At 32.8% G+C, this 24,412-nt stretch overlaps 1 protein-coding gene across 1 annotated transcript; it reads left to right on the top strand.

Annotated features, from left to right (window-relative positions):
- Window positions 1–13,358: 13,358 nt before the first annotated feature.
- On the top strand, window positions 13,359–16,969 carry LOC138134948 (uncharacterized). Its single transcript, XM_069053556.1, has 4 exons — window positions 13,359–14,053; window positions 14,119–14,191; window positions 14,255–14,941; window positions 15,662–16,969. The coding sequence occupies exons 1-4, from the start codon at window positions 13,464–13,466 to the stop codon at window positions 16,133–16,135; spliced, it is 1,824 nt and encodes a 607-aa protein (XP_068909657.1). The 5' UTR covers window positions 13,359–13,463; the 3' UTR covers window positions 16,136–16,969.
- The last annotated feature ends 7,443 nt before the right edge of the window (window positions 16,970–24,412 follow it).

Here is a 24,412-nt window from a genome sequence, read left to right as displayed (position 1 = left end):
CTGGGGCTTGGAATCCAAGAAGAGTCCCCGGAAGAGCGAGCTGGAGGAAGGTCCTCTGAGTCCTTCTTCCGCCGCTGGTCTATCACGCCGTCCGTATCCTCGGAAAGTCCTCGGGGTCCTTCCTCCCCTCGACCCTTCCTAGGAAAAGGCGTAAATTAGTCAGTGTTAGCCCTGGTGTAAAATAGGTTCATGACTTTTTGGAATTAATGCAGGATGATTTGCGGCCCACTTGCGTAACAAGGTTCCACCATTGGTAAAAGTTTCAATTATTTGATACCGTAAAATGATTAGTGTTTTTTTTTTGGTTTGAGATTTGGAGGATTAGTTATAAACGGCAAGTAGTTTGCACAAAATATTCCTGGCACATAACCCCTTCGTTTGAAAAACAACTTTGCTCAGATGGGTTATTGCATTGTTCTACGCCAAATAATTTTTGTACCTGGTTTTCTAAATTGTCGTTTACTGATGCTAAAGATAGGGAGCAAATACTTGAGCCATTGTTATTATTTATACATATTTAGTAATCCGCTTGCAATGAAACCAAGTTGGTTATTTCCACGTATTAATTTGTTACGGATTGATTTCTGGAGGGTCTTGACTAAAAGGGTCCAAAAAAGGCCATCCCCTATGAGTAAGTCTATTAGTGCAGATTCCGAGAACTTGGGATCGGCTATATAGCAGTAATTCTCTTGGAATATTTATTGAGGGCATATTTATGGTTGCTAAGAGAAGATTTTCAGTTTTCTTATCTAGTAGTAGGTAATAAAACTTGCCTGCTTTGACACTGTCTTTTCCGAAACTCAGTGAATCTAAAACTGTGTTCAATATACATATAGGGGTCCAGCATGAAACATTGTCTGGTTTTAGGTACATTAAATAATAATAATGTCTTAGATATGTGGAAGGAAGCTCTCCAACAAATTACCCCAGAAATCTGAAGAAATTCAGTGCGGCACACTGAACACAGAAGTAAAGAAATGTTGGCATCGAGAACAACATTTAAAAGACCAAGACTTTAATATTTGTTGCCAATATGGGTGAATCATTAAACGAATTTGATTCAGAAGACAATAATTTTTTTTATGTAGACATACATACTTATATGTATTTATATTTTATTTATTTATTTAGTGTAAAGTATTCGTATACCTACATAATCGATAATTTATTAATTGCTCTTATTTCTTCATTTAGTAATCTTATTTCTCAAAATCAACAATTTTTTGGTCACTGACGGCAAAATTTGTTTTCATTTCTTTTTATTTGTGGATATTTTAACGTATCTTTCTTTTGCTCGACGATAAGATGGTGAAAATACACTCAGTCAGTACTGTCAGATACATTTATTTCCAGCTTGTTTATAATACATTTCATCTTACAAGATTTGGCACAAATTTCGTTACCCGACTATTAGTCCAGTCAATAGAGACATAAAAATGGCTCCACCTTGCAAAAGGTACAGAAAAGTTTATACTTGGCAGGTATCTTCTATTAGGTATATTATTAATATTGCCGAGTTTGCGACCTTGGGGGGTTGTCGCTCGCCCCGCCATAATGGAGAATAGGGGTGGAAAATCACATTTCTGCGATTATTTCATTATCCGTGCGAGATACGTCTATCTAAGTTATTATAAAAAATGTAGAGCGTACAATTCTCTACATTTTTTGTTCTTTATGTTTTTTCGTCAGATAAATAGTTTCGTAGTTACAGCGTGTAGAAATCGAGAATTTCTATTATTTTTGTACTTTTTATTGTTTTCCACACCACCACAGAGGTAGAGCAATAGGGTGCATTTTTTTTTACGTAGTGTCCCCGGTGGGCATAGTCTACGATGCAGTAGAAATTTACTGTTTTACTCTTTTTGATCTCTTTGTAACGTAGACGGATCCAAATGATCTGGATCGATCGGTTTAGATGAGCCGAATTCAGCAGAGTTTATGAATTCGAGAATTCCTTTTGAGAATTTTCCTCTTGTTCCTCAGGGTCAGATCATCATCATCATCAGGATCATTTGGCGTTTTCCTGTTTCATTAGTAAAGTCCTCGTCGAAAAATAGTCAATTTTGACTTAAATTGTAAATCATTTTACAATAGGAGAGAAAATCGTCTTATAACTACCATAAATAATTCCATAAATAAATAGGGGCTGTTACTTTATATACCTGATGTTTGCTCTTCCTTGAGTCGGCACTGCACAACAAAGGGGCAATAAAGTTAGAGGGTATTATGGTAGTTATAAGACGATTTGCTTTCCTATTGTAAAATGATTTACAATTTAAGTCAAAATTGACTATTTCTAGACTATTTATACACGTTGGAGTCCGATATTCCCGTAGACGGACAAACAATAAATGCTCGATTTCTACAGGCTGTAACTACGAAACTATTGATCTGACAAAAAAACGTAAACAACAAAAATTGTAGAGAATTGTATGTTCTACATTTTTTGTAATTAGTTAGATATACGAGGGCAACTAGAAAAGAAATCTACCTAGCTATGAAACAAAAGACGTACGATTTTTTTGATCATTGAATTTTTTAATATAATCCACCCCTACACCGGTGCACTTGCTCCATTCCTCCTCCAATGAACCTAAACCCTTATAAAAAAATCTTTCAGCTTGACTCTCAAAAAAGTCGTCGATGGCTGCTTTAAGGTCATCATCAGAGTGAAAACGGCGCCCTCGAAGGTTTTTCTTTAGTAACCTGAAGAGGTAAAAGTCAGACGGAGCTTAGTCCGGACTGCAGGGGGAATGGTCCATCTCCAAAAAGCTGCATTCTTCCACAATTGGCCTAATTTATGCACGGTGGCATTGTCATGCAGCAGAAACACTTCTCGATTGAAAAAATCAGGTCTTTTCTGGTCAATTGCTTTACGAAGCTACTCCAACGTATTGGCATAGACATTTGCATTTATTGAGGTCCCTTTTGGCATATATTCAATGACAAGGATGCCCCTCACGTCTCAAAAAACGGTTGCCATCAATTTTCTGGCAGAGGGTTGCGTCCGGTGCCTTTTTGCGGGTGGGGACCCTTTATGAACCGACTGCTTTCATTCTGATTTTGTCTCAGGATCCCAGTGGTGCACCCAAGTCTCGTCGCCTGTCACAATTTGTGCCAAAAAATGACAATCGTTGGCTAAAGTTTCCAAATGACTTTCGGAAATTTGCAACCTGCAATCCTCCAATGTTAACTTACTCATTTTTACTCTCAATGCACTTTATAAAATGGAAACTAATTACCACAATTAACTCAACTTTTGCAACTAAGGTCAGAATACATGGCACTATTTGACAAATAATACTCGTGCGTTTCAATGGTTTCTTTTATGGGTAGGTAGATTTCTTTTCTAGTCGCCCTCGTACGTATCTCGCACGGATAATGAAATAATCACAGACGTTCCAGAATCTGAAGATCAAGACGAACAAATACCTGAAATCAATGAATTTCTATTTTGGCAAACGCCAGATGATCTTGATGATGATGATGATGACCCTGAGGAACAAGAGGAAAATTCTCAAGAGGAATTCCCGAATTCATAAACTCTGATGAATTCAGCTCATCTATACCGTTCGATTCAGATCATTCGGGTCCGTCTACGCTACAAAGAGATCAAAAAGAGTAAAACAGTAAACTTCTACTGCATCGTGGACTATGCCCACCGGGGACACCACATAAAAAAAAGCACCCTATTGCTCTACCTCTGTGGTGGTGTGGAAAACAATAAAAAATACAAAAATAAAAGAAATTCTCGATTTCTACACGCTGTAACTACAAAACTATTGATCTGACAAAAAAACATAAAGAACAAAAAATGTATAGAATTGCACGCTCTACATTTTCTATAATAACTTAGATAGAGGTATCTCGCACGGATAATGAAATAATCGCAGAAATGTGATTTTGCACCCCTATTCTCCAGTATGGCGGGACGAGCGGCAAACCCCCAAGGTCGCAAACTCAACAACATTAATAATATGCCTGATAGAAGATACCTGCCACGTATAAACTTTTCTGTACCTTTTGCAAGGTAAAACTCCCTATTGATTGGACTATATGGGGATTACTTGTTTCGCCGATACCGATAAGCGAAGAACAAAAAACAAATGCAAGAAAACTTTCACTTGTTTCTTGCGAAGAGTACAGCGGCTAATCGCTGCGCCCGTTGCTGTAACCTATAATGATAAGGGTGGAAGAGAAAAAAGATAATCATATGGTAGCTATTAAGGGTGACCGATACCAGCGTTGACTAGAGTGTATTTCATTAATTGCAAAGAACTCAGTTAATACGCAATCATTCGTCAAGTATCATACATCAAATTAAAGATTTTTTAATTCTCCAGACCGCAGCGTTATACTTTTTTTTTATAAGAGAAAAAGATTGTCTGATGATATGATAAAAACCTAAAGTGCGCGGCTTTAATTCGATTTTTTATTACCTAAATTTCAATATTATGCTTCCAGATTTTGTAGAATGAATCTAAATAAGTTTACTGAGTCCGCTGCGTTGTGAAATTATGGATGAAACATTTGTTTTTTTTTATATTGAGCTTAATGTAAAAGTTAAATTTTTCGTCTTCGAGGCGAACATTTCGTTAGAATATTTTGTAATTCTATACAATATATTTACCTTTACCTACTACATTAAATAATAATTAAAAAAACAGAAGTTGTGGAAGTTATTCATTTATAAATTTGCGAATAAAAACGGTTTTAGTTCATCGCTTTTGCCACCAGAGGCAGTAGAGGCACATCTTTTCTCCGATTTCAAAACTACCTACCTGTTTAGGAACGGGACAAATCCGGGGGTTAGTTTGGGCCGCCGATCAGTTTTCAACCAGGAAATTTTATGACTTTACAGATAATACCCTGTCCCGGTATTATTCGAATTTCTTCAGAAATTCTAATATAAACTATGACCATACAGAGCGAATTAATTTTTGCTTTTTTTTTATGAAAACTAATTTTTGGAATTAAATATTAGGTTTTTTTAAAAATATGTACGTATAAAAATAATGAATAAATTGTTGTCTAATTTAGTCCGCACATTATTACGTCAACGTCATTAACACTATATAATATATATACCGGGTGTATTATGAAAAATCTTTGGTGCTGTAACTTCCTTATTTTTCAGACGATTTTAATAATTGATGTGTCAAGCAAAATCGTTTTAAATGGGCTACAATTTGAATTGATCCAATATTTGTTCTTGAGTTCTGTTTTTGACAAATGATAGTCAACTTTTTTTTTCAAATTGCGCTATTAACTTTTTTTGCTCAGTTTTATAGAGATTTTTATTTAGAATATGAAAATGTAAACAACATGTTCATGCATAGAAACAAAAAGAAGAAATTAAAAAATAACGTTTTTTTTTAATCAAGCAGTCACATTAAACAGTAATAAAAGTGCATTCTAGACAATGTCTATTTGACTCCGTCGATAACAGAAATGATTTAGTAACAAGAATCGTAGCAGTATGTGAACAAATACCACCAGAATTTTTATTAAACGCCGCAATAGGCGTCAGTGGAAGCTGTCAAATGTACCTTAGAGAGAATGGAGGTAATTTCGAACATTTGCTATAGTAAAGTTATGGTTACTTGATTTTTGAAAATTCAATTTTTTTTAATTAAAAACAAATTTTTGATTTTTTATTTTAATGTTTGTGTTTCAGAAGATAAACATCTATCAGAATAAAAATAAAAAAATATACAGTGCAACTCAAAAAAACAAAGTTAGCTGCGGTCTGTCAAAAAATATAATGTCAAAAAAAAATTATAGCATGTCGAGCTATAGTGTTTCTAAAACGAATTTTGTTTGATGTATCATTTATTAAAATCGGATAAAAAATAAGGAAGTTATAGCACCAAAGGTTTTTCATAATACACCCGGTATAACAAATTAAGTACAGAAATATTGATTTATAAATTAAAGTATGATCGTATGAAAAGTTTTGTGCGTTGTGGAGTATGCAGGTAGGTATATGTATAAATCACAAAAAGAAATCGCGAATTGGTAATTATCTACTCCTTCGCGAGACCAGTAGTTCCATTGCAAAATAGGTGGTTTTTTGGTGGTCATTTGAATGTCACAATGACGTTCTTTTTCGCACTAATGCGTTTAACTGTCACTTTTTCGCATTAGTGCCAAAAAGAGTGAGAAGTATAAAATTACAAGAAAAGCTTTCTTTTCTTTTACTAAAGCAATCAAAGTATTGAATTGATCTTATCAGTTCATCATGTAAAAGAAACTTTTAAAAAACGCAAGCCATTGCTCAAATCGTTGATAACTGGCTGCGACTTCGCAGGTAATAAACTGGATATACATATAGCAGCTATACCGTAGATCAAAATCACTCATTTGGCAAGAAAATCGCTACAAAATTGTAACAATAAATATCACTTTTGTAATAAATGAATTGGAGTAGATATAATATAGAGAGTGATAGAATGATAGGAGTAATAAATTAGTGAATTAAAAAAATTAAAACCTGTATTTCTTTTTTCTTGTTTTTTGCCTAATACTTTACGGAATTAGAAAAAATCTTGTATGTAATTAGTTGCAAAAACATTTCTTTTTCGCATACGACGTCTAATGTGTCTAATGCGAAAAAGACATTTATTTATGGGCGTGAATTTTGGGACTTCATATTATTGGACCATTTTAATCTATTATAATATTAATAATTTTATTATTCGACAATTTTCCAGAAGAAAATTATGTCTTACATTTTTAGACAAAATAAGAAATGTATTTATTGTTTGTCTGATAAACCAAATTAAACCATAAAACTCCGAGAACCTTTCGGTAAGGGCATGGAAACGGTCAGGGCCTCAGGGCTTATTATTTCAGGTAAAAATTCAGTTTGGTTTCCATACTTATCTATATACTCTACTGTGTATTAGTGGCTGCCTTATAAAGGTGGCAAAACTGAAACACTTCGCCAGTATCGGTCACCCTTAAGGCTGTTGCCTAGTGGTTGGCCAAGCAATGGTAAAGCGCGCTAAACGGATTCTAATTATGTTTCCACAGTTTTATGTTTGAAGCTATGGTGACTATATTTTTTGTTAAACATTAACGTATCTCACCGGGCTACTGTCTCAGTTTTTTGAAAAATCGCTTCATTCTTTATAAAAAAATTAATAACGTTTTTCAGTAATTCTAGTTATTTTTGCTCAATTTTTCATTTAGAGACTATTTAAAAAGTGCATTGGATTCAGAAGAACGTATCTCATGGGGCTACTGTCTCAGTTTTTGGAAAAACAAATTAGATTGGAAGCAAAAAAATAAACAAAAGCCTCAACAAAACGCGTAAAATTCGGTTATTAGGCAGTCCACTATACTTCTCAACTACCTGCAGCCCCTGGAGGTCGTAAACTCGGGTTGACATAATCACTACTTAACGCCCGCAATGCAACTTTTGTTGGGAAGATACTTGACAAGCGGATAGAGACTGCTAGCGACTTTCATTCCCAGTTTGGCACATGCGTATAACTAATAGAAGTAATAGTGAATTCATTATACAGGGTTATTCTAAATGATTGTAGTCGAAGTAGGCGTGAAAACTGAATGTAAAATTTATGGTTGCCGCTCCACATAAAAAAATCATCAAAATGATGTGTTAAATTGGGTGCAAAACAACTCAATATATTTAAAATTGATTGTAGAACAACTCAATATTTCTGGATTCAATCGTTAATTTAACAAAAATAAATAAAATCCTCATCACCGCACTTTTCACCTAAAAAATGACAGTGACAGCGACACAACTGACAGTTCACATGAAAGCGGCAAAAACGTAATAACATGGGCATGGCCTACTTCGACTACAATCATTTAGAATAACCCTGTATAAAAGCAATATGTAAACTTTAAAACCGTCATAGTACAAGCGAATGTAATTAAACTTTAAAATAAAACTGTTTTATTTAAAATACAAACTACGAGTAGGTAGTTCACCCTCATACTACCAGCGAGTTTAATATTAGAAAATTATTTAAACAATCAATTTAAAGTAAAAGTAAAGTAAAAGATTGTTTAAGGTTTACTAAAGTCCATTCACGTTGGATTTTCCTCTCAAGGTCAAATAATTAATTTTTTTGGCTCAGTAATTATGTTTTGTAAATAGTGACATGCAGCTAACCAACATAATGCGTTTTAGCAATGCTCAATCCAACCTGTACGGTGTTTACCTGTATGTCGCCATTTACAAAACATAATTACAGCGCCAAAAAATTTAATTATTTGACCTTGAGAGGAAAATCCAACGTGAATGGACTTTATACATGTTTGAACACATTCAAATCTTTAAATATTTTCTTATTCACTAATAATAAAGTTTAAAAGATAACAGAAGACATAACCACTAGAAATTAATATACAGTGAGCGGCAAAAGTATGGAATAAATTTCTTTAAAATTAAGCAAAATTGTTTTCAAAAAAATATTTGGACAAGTCAATTTTAGTTTATAAAAATACATATTTTAGTACAAAATAAAATTCCAAGCAGTCATTTGTTTTCGAGTTATGACGTCATCGATACTTTTTTTAAATGGAAACCCCCTATTTTTTTTCTTGATTCTGATAGCTCTTTTAATTGTCTAAACGCCAGTATAAAAATTTTGTTACCTTACATAAGGAAATTTTTGAGAAAACAAAAAAAGTTGGAAAAAATAAATTTTATAACGAACAAAAACAAGTCAAAAACTGTTAGCAGTACATACTTAAAATTATGGAATTAAATGTTTGAATTGCCATCCCTCCTGTTTTAGTTTTATCTCAGCACCCAATCAAAATTAAAATTTCTATACGTTGTGTTTCTGTTAAATGAGTCATTTTCGAAAGCGTTTTGTAAAGCAAATAATACATACAAATGAAATTGACAGTAACATTTGACTGTTTGATTTACCTACTTGATTTTTTGACTTGTTTTTGTTCGTTATAAAATTTATTTTTTCCAACTTTATTTTTTTTTTCTCAAAAATTTCCTTATGTAAGATAACAAAATTTTTATACTGTCATTTAGACAATTAAAAGGGCTATCAGAATCAAGAAAAAAAATAGAGGGTTTCCATTTAAAAATGTATCGATGACGTCATCACTCGAAAACAAATGACTGCTTGGCATTTTTTTTTGGTACTAAAACATGTATTTTTATAAACTAAAATTGACCTGTTCAAACATTTTTTTGAAAAAAAATTTGTTTAATTTTTAAGGAATTTATTCCATACTTTTGCCACTCACTGTACAGACGCCCCAGCTTATATCTTTCTTATTAGAAATCGGATTTCAACGAGACATACATCAAATGAAAGCGTTCAAAAAGTACTATAAGCTGGATGTAAAATGTTACCCTTAGCAACGCTACCTTACAAGGGTCAAGGATCAACTTAATTATTTTAAATAGCAATATATAATTTTTTTAGTACAGTTAGATTCATAATTTTTTTCTGAGTTCAAAAATATAGCACACCCTGTATATTTAAATGTTATTTTAAAATAATAAATAAATAAAATTATTAGAAATACCTATATAGAACTTTATTTATAACAGGACATGAATTACTTATGAAGACATTCTTGTAGCCATGGAAACACAAATAACTAAAAATTTATTGTAAAAAGTAGGTAAACTTTATTTGTCGTAATTTTTGTTTAATTTTTTTTCTCCAATTTCGTGTTCTGAAATAAAATGAATAAGATCGAACTTATGGATATGTTACAAGTATATTTCGAAAATAATAAAATATACATAGTATCGTTTTCAATGCCACCTGAAATCCTTCTGAATGCCATGCGAAGTGTGATACGTAGATGTTAACAATGTCTCGAACAAAATGGTGCTCAATTTGAACAGCTCCGTCGAAAAAATTATATTGTTATTTTTATTGTTCGTATTAATGAATAAATATTGTTTCTATGGCTACAAGAATGTCTTCATAAGTAATTCATGGCCTGTTACGAATAAAGTTTTACTTATTCCTAATAATTTTATTTATTTCTTATTTTAGAATAATATTTAAAAATACAAAGTGTGCTATATTTTTGAACTCAGAAAACATAGTAAATCTAACTGTACAAAAAAATTATACGTTGCTATTTAAAAAAATAAAGTTGACCTTCACCCTTGCAAAATAGGGTTGCTAAGGGCAACATTTTATTTCCAGTTTGTAGTACTTTTTGAACTCTTTAATTTGATGTATTGCTCGTTGAAACCGGATATCAAATAGGAAAGATATAAGCTGGGGCGTTTTTTTGTGATCAGTCTGTATTTAAACTATTTTTTATTATACCTGAATCATAATCCCTGTTTTTGACACTAAAATGCGTGCCAAAAAGGGCCTTTAAAACACTAAAGCTTTAACGGTTGCTTAGGTAACAACAAATTCACCTACATTTTGAACAATGATGAATAGACATTTATAGAAAAGTTATAATAGCAACGAAACAACAACAATTGACTATTTCTATATCAACGATTAATGACACAGATTACTTGGGAAAAGGTATTTCAATTTACTTTTTTTGTCATAATTTTTAGATTTTAGTGCAGGTATAATAAAAAATAGCGTATGATACACGTTTATACGGGCCTTTAAAGCACTTGCGACGTTAAAAGCACTCCGCTATGCGTGCTTTAAAGGCTTCCTTATTAACTTGTATCATAATATACTATTTTACAGACATTTAAAGCCATATTTCAATTTAGCAATAGAATTTACAATAAAGTGAGTCGTTGTGACACAATAATAATAATTATAGTTTATTTATTTTATTTGTTTTTCATTAATTGTCCTTCGACTATTGAGGATTGCACTGATTGCAATCTTTTCTGTTTCCTCGGTACCTGCTTTCCTTAATCTATAAGTGCAACGTTTCTTCTTTTGCGCGCGAAAACGTAGCAATAAAAATAAAAAAGCCGAATCTGTGAATCAGAGCCTTTGCCCTTGTTCTGAATTATAGAAAGTTTGCCTTGTCGTTTGGGGTGTCATTATTGTTTGTTATCTCTTTGAAGATGAACGTATCCAAGTGCTCCGAGTGCCACAAAGACTTTAGTGCACTTTATAATTTAAGAAAACATGCTAAAAAATATCATCCAGGTAAGATTTTAATTCTTAACAAGATTTTAATTCCTAACATAATAAAGATCGTAGTTAAAGTGGCTTTTAAGAATCAACGTTCCCACTAAGGGGGTCATTCACGAAAGCCGGTAAGTCTCGATAAGACATTGCAAATTCAATCAAAACCATGACAACTAGTATTATTGAAGCATTGTTTTTGCCGTTTCGTTAACGATTTGCAAATTATCTGAGTTTCGTAAATCTACCCCTTAGTTGCTAACTTAGTAGGGTGGTGTGAGACATAAGGAAATATTGATTATTTATGTTTCTATCTTTCAGACTTTGTAGACTGTATTTTAGAAAGCATCATTTTGTAATTCAGATTAACAAATCAGCCGTGCTTATTTTCAGGTCCTATAGCTACGACCTATAATGCCAATAGGTACTTAATCTATTTTATATGATAAGTAGGTACCTATGTAAATTGACTAAATGTTTTTACTTTACAGATGAAAAATTCGATTTGAATTTAATAATTTAAAAAAAAAATATATTAGAAAACCTCTATAAAACTTGAAATTATGCCAAGTATGACATTTACTTGACAATTCTGAATGGATAAAAAGTGCTCTGTGGAAATAATGCGTGTGTTATCATGGAAACGTTAATAATTTGAGAATTTTTGTCCCATCGGTTTTGTTTTCGAATTTAATACAGAGTTATTCAGATAAGAATGGGAATTTACCTGAGCGCCATAGGCAGCCCAAAATATGCCTTCCATCTAGCACCACGTTGATAACTTATTAAATTAAATAATGGCATCACGACACTGTCATCTTAATACGTCAAAATGAAAATAACAATGATTAGAGGAGAATAATTTTAAACAGTTTATTAAATAGGTAAAGTTTGTCCAGCGAGAGATTGGTTGACATAAACATCACTAAATTCTACGTAGAGAAAGGACCTAGCGCACATAAAATTTGAAATATATCCTTGAAGCAGTAACATTTTTGACCTGAAAATATACTCTAATTAATGTAGTCTAGTGCATTTTGTAGTGTTGGTTTAATTTAATATAATTTAAAATCTCTCAATCCCTCGCTGGACGAAGTAGGTATAGGTACCTCTACTACTATGCATTGTTCAAATTTTTTTTCGTTCTTTGCCGTCATCTTTTCCGAGATGGCCAGTTTCTTCGTAATTCTCGTTCCGTGGCCAAAGCCTAGTAAAACGTGAAATGTCAAGAAAATTTCAAAAGTTTTTAAGTAGCTTGATTACATGTTTAATTTATAATATAAATATCGAAAATATATCCCTGACTGAAGATTTTTGGGTTGCCTACTGCCCTCAGGTAAATTTGTATTCTTATCTGAATAACCTGTATAAATCAAATTCAATGCGAAGTAATTGGCAATCGTAGAAAAAATCGTATTTGCAAGCCGAAATAAAATTATTTTTTTTTGTTCGACACTGTCAGAATTTCTCCTGTGTGAACGGATTTTGATAAATGTCACAACTTGTCAAAACGAAACGTAAAGCTAATTTTAAAGATTTTTAGCGATTTGGAGCCTTTAAGGGCCTCGTCGAACAAAAAAACGTTGTATTCAAGTCGTTCTTGTGTAAATTGGGCCTTTTTTAGCACTCGTGGGCCTTTAAAACGCTCGTTTTACTGGCGTTTAAACTGGCCCACTCATGCCAAAAAAAGCCCAATTTACACTCGAACTCGTTAAATAAACTACTACATATTTTGTTTCTTATTGTAATACCTAGTACTTAATAATAATTTCATGAATTTTATTTATAGATAAAGTAGATGTTATAGCTCCATCAAAAACTTACAACTTCCAATGTGTACAGTGCAAAAAGAATTTTACACATTTAAGAGATTTGAACTATCATAAAAAGCAACATCAGAAGAAAGACGCAATCAGTTCTAGTTATAGTTCAAACAGCAAACAGTGTCCCCTTTGCAAGTGCGATGCTATGAAAAAAGATGATTTGCTGATTCATTTCAAAGAGACGCATGATATAAAAATGAAAATAAATAATATGCAATTTCCATCATCGGAGAAATTTTATGAGTGGAAAAGCAAAATTGAAGGTGACACAAAATCTCTTTTTGTGAAAGAAAGGGGAACCTTTTCTACGAAAGATCACAGTATTATTTATTATGTATGTCATCGATCGGGCACTTTTGTTTCAAAAACTAAGGGATTTCGACATATTAAAACACAGGGCAGCAATAAAATAAACGGTTTTTGTCCAGGGTCTATAAAAGTTGTTTTAAATAAAACTGGAACCTGTGACGTTCGTTTTTTTGAAACCCATGTCGGACATGAAAATGATTTGGGTCATCTATATTTGACTAGAGCAGAGCGAGAAACATTAGCAGCCAAAATGGCTCTGAAAATTCCCTTTACTCAAATTCTAGACGAGGTGCGTGATTCTATTCACGGTTCAGAACTAGAAAGAATTCATCTTCTCACTAAAAAAGACCTATATAATATAGAAAAATCTTTTAATCTACAATCGACAACTGTTAGACATCAAAATGATGCGATTAGTGTAGAAGCGTGGGTAAATGAGATGGAAAATTCTGGCTGTGTTTTGTTTTATAAAGCACAAGAAACAACATCAGAAAAGCATCCAGAATTAAAATATGATGATTTTGTTTTAGTTATAATGAATTCTGGTCAAGAAGAAATGCTAAAACAATTTTCTTCAGATTACGTGTGCATTGATGGAACGCACGGGTTAAATCAATATGATTTTGAACTGCACACTTTGCTTGTGCTTGATGATATAAGGGAAGGATTCCCATGTGCGTTCCTCATTTCTAATAGAGCTGATGAACAAGTCATGTGTATATTTTTTAATTATATTAAGGAACGAATTGGAATGAGGATCACATGCAAAGTTTTCATGTCTGATATGGCAGAAACGTATTACAATGCTTGGAAACAAATTATGATGCATGCAGAATTTAGGTAGGTTATCAACAATACAAGTACTGATTTTTTAAATATACCTACTTACACAAATTTAATTTTAGATTGTTTTGCACGTGGCATGTAGATCGGGCATGGCGCAAGAATTTATCGAAGATTAATTCCAAAGACAAACAGGTAGAACAATAATTCGTAAATTTTAAAAACATATTTTTTGTTATATAAATCTTTTAAAATTAGGTGATGGTTTACAAATACTTGAGGACCATGCTGCAGGAAAGAGATGTTTTGGCACTATCTCCTATGTTGGAACATTTTCTGGAAAGTACACTAAGCGATCCAGAAACATCAGAGTTTTCTGCATATTTTAAGGACAACTATCTTAATAATGTAGAATCATGGGCGTATTGCCATCGTCTGAAAAGTGGTCTAAATACTAATATGCACATCGAACGAATGCATAGAACTATAAAATATATTTATTTCAATGGCCGAAAAGTAAAAAGATTAGACAAAGCAATCACTCAAATTCTTAAATTTGTGCGAGATAAATTATTCGATCGTTTAATAACCATTAATAAAGGGAAATTGTGCAGCAAACTAAAGGAACTACGTCTACGTCATAAAACTAGTGAAAAACTAGATATTAACCAGATAACAAAAAATGGAGTTTACTGGGAAATTCCATCCTCATCCTCATCCTCGTCCTACGAGGTTTATACTATTGAAGAAAATGACATTAACAATCATTTGGACTGTAAGTTAATTTGTAGAGAATGTGATGCATGTATACATAAATATTCTTGCACATGCATCGATTCATGCATCAAATGGAATATGTGCAAACATATACATTTGTTAGGAAGGCATCTCAAAGAAAAGGATCAGTTACAACCAAGTGCTACAATTACAACAGGTAATTTTAAGTAATTCAGATTCACAGGAGAAATGTATCCTGTATGTTAATATTGTTTATTTCATACTGTCCGGTAGATGCTCGATTGCATCATCAATTTGAGTCTGGTAGGTGAGTTATAACAGTATCAGAGCCGGAAAGTGTCACTTAGCAACACCTACCAGACTGCTTTCCTTTTATACATCAAATCTGACATTGAAAAGTGAAAAAGTCAAAAAATATTCGATCTAGAAAACCAATAGCAACGGCCGTTGCCACAGGAAAAAAAGTGATTATATTTTCACAATATAATGTGATTTTTTAATTTTTGAAATAAAATGATGCTGCACAAGAGACTTCCAATATGAAATAAAATACATTACGATATACATCCGGTAGTACTTGTAACCTACCGGACTTATAACGTAAATTACTATAATAGTAACCACAATAACATTTTTTACAGTGATTTGTGCATATGATAGAGCATAATATTTCTTTTCAGTGACGTAAGGTTAGTAATTTTTCTATAGCTACTGGGGTTAAGTTGAAGGCTGCGCTAAAGACACGGTGATGTGGCGGTGACGGAAACATGTTTTTTTTTTTATTAGGTGTTGATTGTAGGCACAAGGGGTTAGGGTGATTATCTTGACTTTGGGTGGTGGTGGTGGTGAGAGGCCGCTGTCTATTTACTTATTAATTATCTGCTTAATCATGTTTTTTTGTTTATTTTGTTTAGGTCAAAATAACTTTTTAACGACATATTTAAATTTGTAGATGATGAAAATAATTTATTTGTGCATAACGGACCCTCAACTTCCGACGAGACAACTGGAATATTATTCAGTCTCAATCAGGCAGGGCCAGTCACCAAAACCAAAGAGTCGCTTATGCGGGAGAAAGAAGACTTAAGGGTATCATTGAATAATATTATTGATTCAATAACATCTATGGAAGAAGTGGAAGTACTGAAAAAAATGATTGCACCAATAGCCCCAACTCTTACGGCTGTACGACAAAAAAATAGCCAAATGAAAATTAAAGCTCGTAAAATTCTGATTCCGCATAATAAAAAGATTGAACCACAAAGACGATTGTTTTCCACTAAAAAGAAGAAACGTTGCACTTCTAGATTAAGGAAACCAAATGCCGAGGAAACAGAAAAGATTGCGATCAGTGCAATCCTCAATAGTCGAAGGACAATTAGTGAAAAACAAATCAAATAATATAACCGGTAATATTATTATGTCACAACTACCCACTTTATTGTAAATTGTATTGTTAAATTGAAATATAGCTTTTAATGTACATATGAATAAAAAATTGTTTAAATATATTAATTTCTAGTGGTTATGTCTACTGTTAACTTTTTAACTTTATTATTAGTGAATAAAAAAATATTTAAAGATTTGATTGTGTTCAAATACAGATGTTCCAAAAATAGCGCACGAACGGTGCACTACGGTGTAGAAGAGATTACCGTAAACGTGAGAAAAATGTCAAGAAAATGATATTAGAAAATGCATTGTGGGTTGCATTTTTAACTCCGTCGGGCACATTATCACTCGTGAACCACTTGTATTTTCATTTCTGTCAGGTTACTGTAGTGCTAAAATGTAGGTAAACTCCCTACGTGCAACGATGCCAAATTTATTTACATTTAACCCTCCCCGATTTGAAAATGTTAAGTCTGAAGAATTTTTTCCATATTTTTCTCATTTAAACATTCTCGATAAGATTAAGTAGTTAGTGCGTCAATTTTGAGACACGCTGTAGGTATATATAGTAAATTTTATTGAAACAATCTTTTAGGTAGGTACTTTAAATTGATTGTTTAAATAATTTTCTAATATTACACTGGCTGGTAGTATGAGGCTGAACTATCTACTCGTAGTTTGTATTTTAAATAAAACAGTTTTATTTTAAAGTTTAATTACATTCGCTTGTACTATGACGGTTTTAAAGTTTACATATTGCTTTTATGAAATGAATTCACTATTACTCCTATTAGTTATACGCATGTGCCAAACTGGGAATGAAAGTCGCTAGCAGTCTCTATCCGCTTGTATGAAAGTCGCTAGCAGTCTCTATCCGCTTGTAGATACTTGCACTGGGCTCACGGGAACATCCTCGGGGCAGAGCCGGCGTGCCGCGATGGTCAACTTATGAATAAAAGTAAAATATACCTGTAAAGGAGATGGTCGGATTGCGACGGTGCGGTGGTATCATTTGGATAAAAAGATTGTCATAATCATAACCAATCACTAATTATAATAATTCTTCTTACAAAAATATGATGCACAATTCGAATGATCCCCGAAAATATGGTTAGGGCTGTTTAATATGTCGGTTTTTAAATACTCATTTTTTTGCGATAGAGGGATATTTTGACATTTACGATATTTAATAGCACTTGTAACAGCGGTTCTAAACTTTAAAATATTGTTACGCAAGAAATTTCTAATTTGAAAATCGACTCTAGGCATTTTTCCTATTTCTCTAATTTTGTTACAGTAGTTTCGCATTATGTGATTTCTGCATTCGATTTTTTCTATGAAACAATGTGGACCGTAGGGCATCGACTCTTTTATCTTTTTGTAAACACTACTATCTCCATCTCCTATGATTTTAGTATTATATTTTAAATTATGCATAGCTACAGAATTTTTAAAATCTTCTAAAATAATAGCTGTTTCCATTGATGTTGATGTGCTTTTCCAATTTTTAAAACATTTATGTGATGGTGCTTTTTTTTAATTTAGCAAATTTTTCGCATATTTTGCAGTACTTATTTTTAATACCTATATATAACACTTTTTTTGATCGAGCACCAATTATAGAAGCTACTCCTGACAATGCATTATAATTCGTTTTATAAGAGCGTTTACTCCATGCTCCGTCAACAATGACTGTAAACTGTAATCATGCCTACTCCATTTGAATCAACTTCTCCCGCTTCTAGCGCTAACCTAAGTTCTTCTTGCCCTGCATCAATCATCTCATTTACTGCAACTTCTTTAACATTATTTAATACTTGATATTCTACAGCAAAATATGTTGACAAGCTCATGCATGGGATATCTAATGCTGCAGATAAATAGGAAAATTGAGTAAAACCGGCACCCATCGCAATAATTCCACATACTGCCGATTTATTAATTTCCGAAGAATCGGTGTCGGGTTCACTACTAAATGTCCCTTCCAAGCCGCAAATAGTACATTTGTAACTGAAATAACTTTTTAAACCATACCGTTTTTCATTGATAATATCTATATCATAGAAACTGCAATCGTTGGGCCGAACTACCTGTGTCTAATGTCGAGCAAACGGCCAAACTGTAGGTAATTAGTTGTTCTCAGTAAAGATTCAATATTGAATATTAGCACCCCTACTAATTTACACAGAAATTAGGTAAATACCTATCATCTTTTTCAATAAACGTCTTAGTGGATAGATTCTGACAGGGTTCCAAGTATTTCTGGCAAATGGAGAAAGTTGGAAGTATTATCCGATAGCAGATTTTTTTCTGGAAATTATTTGTGCAGGTAATGAAAACAATCCTATCTATCTTATATAGAGATATAGTATAGCCTTTTGGGAAGACGTCACGATTTTCTTTCTCGTTTTCTCCTGTTTGAAATGACAGAAAAAATGCGATGCGTTTATTTATTATTGGTTACAAATTTGAAACATAATAGTCATTCATGATCAATTCAAATTAGTTTCTGACTAGTTCAAACATACGTGAAGTTACTAGATAATGGCGTCCTCGCAAATGGGTAAAAATTGGACTCTAACAACTATTTTTGCATTAAAATTTGATTAATAGTGACAGTTGTTTGATGTTTATTAGCTAAAGATAGCAGAGATACGAAAAATCTGACACTGTCAAAGTCATAGTTGCCTCTTATCTAAGTAATTGTTGATTGCACGGTATTTACAGTTCAATTTTTACCCATTTACCCATGACGTCATTAGCTAATAACTTTTACGTATGTTTGAGCTAGGATCCGAAACAAATTTGAATTGGTCATAAATAACACTAATATCAATATCTGTTCATGTTGGAATGAACATCAGTGGTGCAAATGACCTGTTACTTCTAACTCATATGAAAGTTAATGCCCCATGTGTGCGATTTGCACCACTGATGTTCAATCCAACGTGGACAATATACTGTGAGCGACAAAAGTATGGAATAAATTCATTAAAAATTAAACAATCTTTTTTTTCAAAAAAATCTTTGAACAGGTCAATTTTAGTTTATGAAGAAATTCTCCCTGTTTTAGTTTTATCTAGTTTTATCCCCGCACCCAATCAAAATTAAAATTTCTATACGTTGGATTGTTTGATTTACCTGCTTGATTTTTTGACTTGTTTTTGTTCCTTGTAAAATTTATTTTTTCCAACTTTATAATTTTTTTTCTCAAAAATTTCCTTATGTAAGATAACAAAATTTTTATACTGTCATTTAGACAATTGAAAGGGCTATCAGAATCAAGAAAAAAAATAGGGGTTTTCTATTTAAAAAAACTATGGATGACGTCATAACTCGAAAACAAATGACTGCTTGGAATTTTCTTTCATACTAAAACATGTATTTTTATAAACTAAAATTGACTTGTCCAAAGATTTTTTTGAAAAAAAATTTGTTTTATTTTTTAGGAATTTATTCCATACTTTTGCGTTGAGTTGAACATTTCAAGGTCAAATAATTTATTTTTTTGGCTCTGTAATTATGTTTTATAAATAGTGACATGCAGCTAATCAACGTAATGCGAATTTAGCAATCCTCAATCCAACGTGAACGGTGTTTACCTGCATGTCACTATTTACAAAACATAATTACAGAGCCAAAAAATTAAATTATTTGACCTTGAAATGTTCCACTCAACGTGAATAACGTTTATTATGTTTCAAATTTGTTAACCATTGCTTTGAAAGGTTATGTTTGTAATCAACGTAATAAGTGAAAGAAATTAAAAATTGTCAAATTGACAGGAGCATAAAATAACCGCACAGTAATCAACAATAAATAAATCATTCTTTAAATTAATTTTCTGGAAGTAAGAGATTAAACCACTAAAGAACACAGATACCTCCAACCTTCAAGAAAATCTAAAATTTGCCAACAGATTTGTTCACAGTAGGAAGATTTACTGTTCTTGTAAAATGGTAATTTTATGACTGACGGGTCTCGAGAGGGTACCTGCTGCAGTGTTTGACCGATCCAAGAATTCTGAATACTTCTGCAACTTGAACTACACCTCGCCCAAAAGTTTTATTACTGTGCAACAGCCTTAAATGAAAACAATTTTAATAATAAATATTTTAAACTGACCCTAATGAATAATTGCCCTTACCATATCCAAATACTTAATGGCAAAATGTCTCCTGAAATTAGTCTACGAGTATTAATCCGTAAACATTCTCATGAAGTAATTAGAGTAATCACTTAATCAGTAATTAGTGTAATCCTAATCACTAACCATTACAAGAAGCGTTCAAAGTGATCGCCGTTATTGTCATATTGTCAATACATGCAATAATGAAGGCGCCGACGAAATAATTCTTCCACTCTTTCCAACATTCCTGTGTTATTGCGAATTGTTGTGGCAGCATTTTCGACCCGTTTTCTTAAAACTTCAGTTGTCAATTGGGATCGAATATACCAAGTCAAGAAGTAGCACGGAAATTCTCTAGACTCGAGGAGCACTCCCGACGCTTCACCACAATATTTACTCACTATAATAAAATACTCGAAAATAAACTCGCCATTTTCACAAAATTTTAGCTTAAATGCCTTGTGGAGTCGAACAAAACAAACTAAAAACTACAAGTCGACCGGAGAGCGGAAAAACCGTATTCTAATTCTAAAAACACAATGTTTTGCGTTGATTTTACAAAAAGTATTATTTCACGGTCACTGAAATTGTAATTCGAAACAATGTCACTGGTTAAAATTAATGTACTTATTTCTGAGACACGTTGTATAATGCAAGGGCGCTGTTGAGGCTTAGGACCTTTTCAGCGTTGGGAGTATTAGAAATTTGGTGTTTTTTCAAGTTTAAGAAAATGTATACCTATTGAATATCAAAAGTTCGCAAGAATTTAAAATTAGGAGAATACAAAATTAGTACCTATAATCTGTTTCAAAATAAAAAATCCACCACCTGTTGAATTATGTTGACAGAAAAAAGAAATCCCTAGAATAAGTTTCATTTTTTTGGGTTGGCCCAACCTTCCGCCAAAATTTGACCTTCAGTTTGTCACAAATATCAAATTATAAAAATGCCTCGAAAAACAAGGAATCCTTTAACCGCTAAATTAAAGCGAGCGCCCATTAAGTGCTTCGAAGAATTTAAAAAACACGATGAACTACGACCAAAACGACTGTCAACAGTTTTATTTCATAACCCTACGTTTTTCTGGCACTTCCAAACACACTAAAAACAAAAGTTGGCGACATTGTCGGTTGTATTTTCGAGGTAGAATGCAGTGTTGGTGGATTTTTGATTTTGAAACAAATTATAGATTATTTAACGAGTTGGTGTGTAAATTGGGCTTTTTTTGGTATGAGTGGGCCAGTTCAAAACGCGAGTGAAACGAGTCAAAAAAAACCCAATTTACACACTAACGAGTTGAATACGACCTTTCTTTGTTCGACGAGCCCCTTAATGATTCCAAATTGGTTAAAATCTTTAAAATTAGCTTGACATTTCGTTTTGACAAGTTGTGACATTTCTCAAAATCTGTTCACATAGGAGAAAATTCTCACATTTTGAGTGCTGAACAATAAAAATATATACAGTATGTCCACGAATTGATTTACAAAGATGTATGATTGACAAAAAAATGTTGAATTTGAATTTCATATTAAGTAGGTATATTTTCAATTTGTTTCAAATCAAGGAGGCTTTGGTGGTTTAGATAAAGTAGATGTTCTGTACTAACTACGGCAAAACGAAAAGTTGTTCACAATGTAAAATGATGGCCTCACGCAAAATTTCAGAAATATTGGCTTACTTTTATGAAACCGTGTCTGCTCATTGTTTGGAAACCCAATTAAAAAATATATAGTAATAAACTCAATTACACTTTGTAAACCTCTATTTTTAAGTGACATTTGGGTATTTTCTTCAACTTAATGAAAAACTAAAACGGATGCTCCATCATTTTCGTCTAAATATTTTCTTATTTTTTTAACATTTAGACTGGAACCAATTTCCACAAATTTTTTCATTAATTTTCGGAGGGCCACATAAGAAATTGTTGTTTTTGGATATTTTTCCTTAAATTTGTTGATCACTTCACGATAGCAAAGATCGCCAGTAGCATAACATAACTGTTTTAGGAACCTGAAAACAAGCAGATCAGGAATGACTTTTTCTGAAAAAATGTATATTTTTTTTTCCTTTTTGTAACTCGATCCGTGGACAAACTGTATATGAAAAGGAAAAATGGTTTGTTCTTCTGGGGATCCTTGGTGTTTCTGGGGGTCTTTCAGTCCTTGGTGGGGCGGGGCTCCTAGAAGGTCCAGTCGCTTCCTGGGGGTGGTGTCGGTTCTTGGATATCCTGTCGGGTCCTGGGAGCCCCCGTGGGATCTTGGGACCTGAAACAAGGAGACGACACAGAATCACGAAAAAAATGTCGGGAGATACCTGATCGGGAATCGATGTCCTGGTGTCACATGGCCAAGAGTTTTGAATCCACTATGTAGCTCCTGGAGGTTCTCGGATAGCTCTATGTAGGAGAGAATGGCAGTTGGGGGGGTGCTTGAGTTTGAGTTTGGGAAAGGTTAATGTTGCAATAGTCCGAAGAGTTTCGTTAAATTAAGCATTTTTCGTTTCTCCATAATTTCAACGAAATGTAAACAACCATGCTCATGCATAGAAACAAAAAGAAGAAAATAAAAAATAATTTAATTTTTTTTAAATCAAGCAGTCACATTTAACAGTAATAAAAGTGCATTCTAATTTTCCAAAGCGACTAAGAGAACTATGGACATTCAAGACAATGTCTATTTGACTCCGGCCAATAACAGGCGCGATAACAGAGATGATTTAGTAAGAAGATTCGTAGCAGTATGTGAACAAATACCGCCGCAATGGGCGTCAGTGGAAGGTGTGGAATATGCCTTAGAGAGAATGGAGGTAATTTGGAACATTTGCTACACAGTAAAGTTATGGTTACTTGATTTTTGTAAATTCTATTTTTTTTTATTAAAAACAAATTTTTAATTTTTGATTTTAATGTTTGTGGATTTAGAAGATAAACATCTATCAGAATAAAAATAAAAAAATATACCGTGCAACTTAAAAAAACAAAGTTAGCTGCGGTCTGTCACCTTCAAGTAAATCTATCTGGCCAGTAGTTGCTATGATTTAGAATCTGCTATTGGTAGATCCATGGTAATTACCGTTCAAATAAAGTTACTTGAAGGTGAATAAACCTGGCCTTAATCTAACAGGCCTACTTTTGGTGCGCCTGGAATCAATTATTATTTCAAGTAACAAAGCGCCCAGATAAAATTTTTCTAATTGTTGTACCATGTATTTGCTCCAAAAGTCATCATCTTTTTAGACTATCCCATTCTTCAAATCTTTTTGTGTAGACAATAAAATAACACTGTTTCCGCTTTGTAATATGTAACTGGCCTTCCACTTAATACATACAGTATGGAAACTACTTATGGAATAAATTCAGTAATTTCAAAACTAATGACATTTGTCGAAAACGCTGCAACAGGTCAATTTTTATTTCTCATAGTGCTTATTCTAAGTTGGTTCACTTGTTCATGACGTCATCAATTTTTGAGTTATGACCTTATCAGCAATTTTTTTAAATGACAATTGCCACTTTTTTCTTCTGTTTTTGATATACCTTCCTACTAGCTAAACGATAAATGGAAAAAATTATTGGCTTACATAATAATTTTTTTGAGAAAACGACAAATTTCAATTCAAAAATTTAATTTAATTTTTCATGTAAAAATTTTAATTGACCTCAAACAAAAACAAAAAAATATCTAAAGTTAACAATTAAATGTAACGCAAATGTTGAAATTGTCCCCCGCCGACCATTTGGCACTCACGGACACTTAGCACACTTCCCTCAATAATGTCACGGCTGATTTATTCCATTTCATCGCAAATTCTCTGCCTAAATCTTCTAAATTGTTTGGTCTATTAAAATAAATCTTTTATTTTAAATAAACCCATACAAAAGAATTTTTACATTAAAAATTATACATTGAATTTTTGAACTAAGACTTGTCATTTAAAAAAAAAATTGTTATATAAGGTACCAATTTTTTTCATTCATCGTTTAGCTAGTGGGAAGATCTATCAAAAAGAGAAGAAAAAAGTGGGGGTAGTCATTTAAAAAAATTGGTGATGACGTCATACCTGAAAAATGGATGACGACATGAACAAGTGAGGCAATTGAAAATTAGCACTATGAGAAATAAAAATTGACCTGGGGTTATTGTTTTCCGGGTTGT

The sequence above is a fragment of the Tenebrio molitor genome, chromosome 7, assembly GCF_963966145.1.
Source record: "Tenebrio molitor chromosome 7, icTenMoli1.1, whole genome shotgun sequence".
Taxonomy (NCBI): Eukaryota; Metazoa; Arthropoda; class Insecta; order Coleoptera; family Tenebrionidae; genus Tenebrio; species Tenebrio molitor.
The sequence above is the reverse complement of the archived record's forward strand: the minus strand, read 5'-3'. Positions and strand labels throughout refer to the sequence as shown.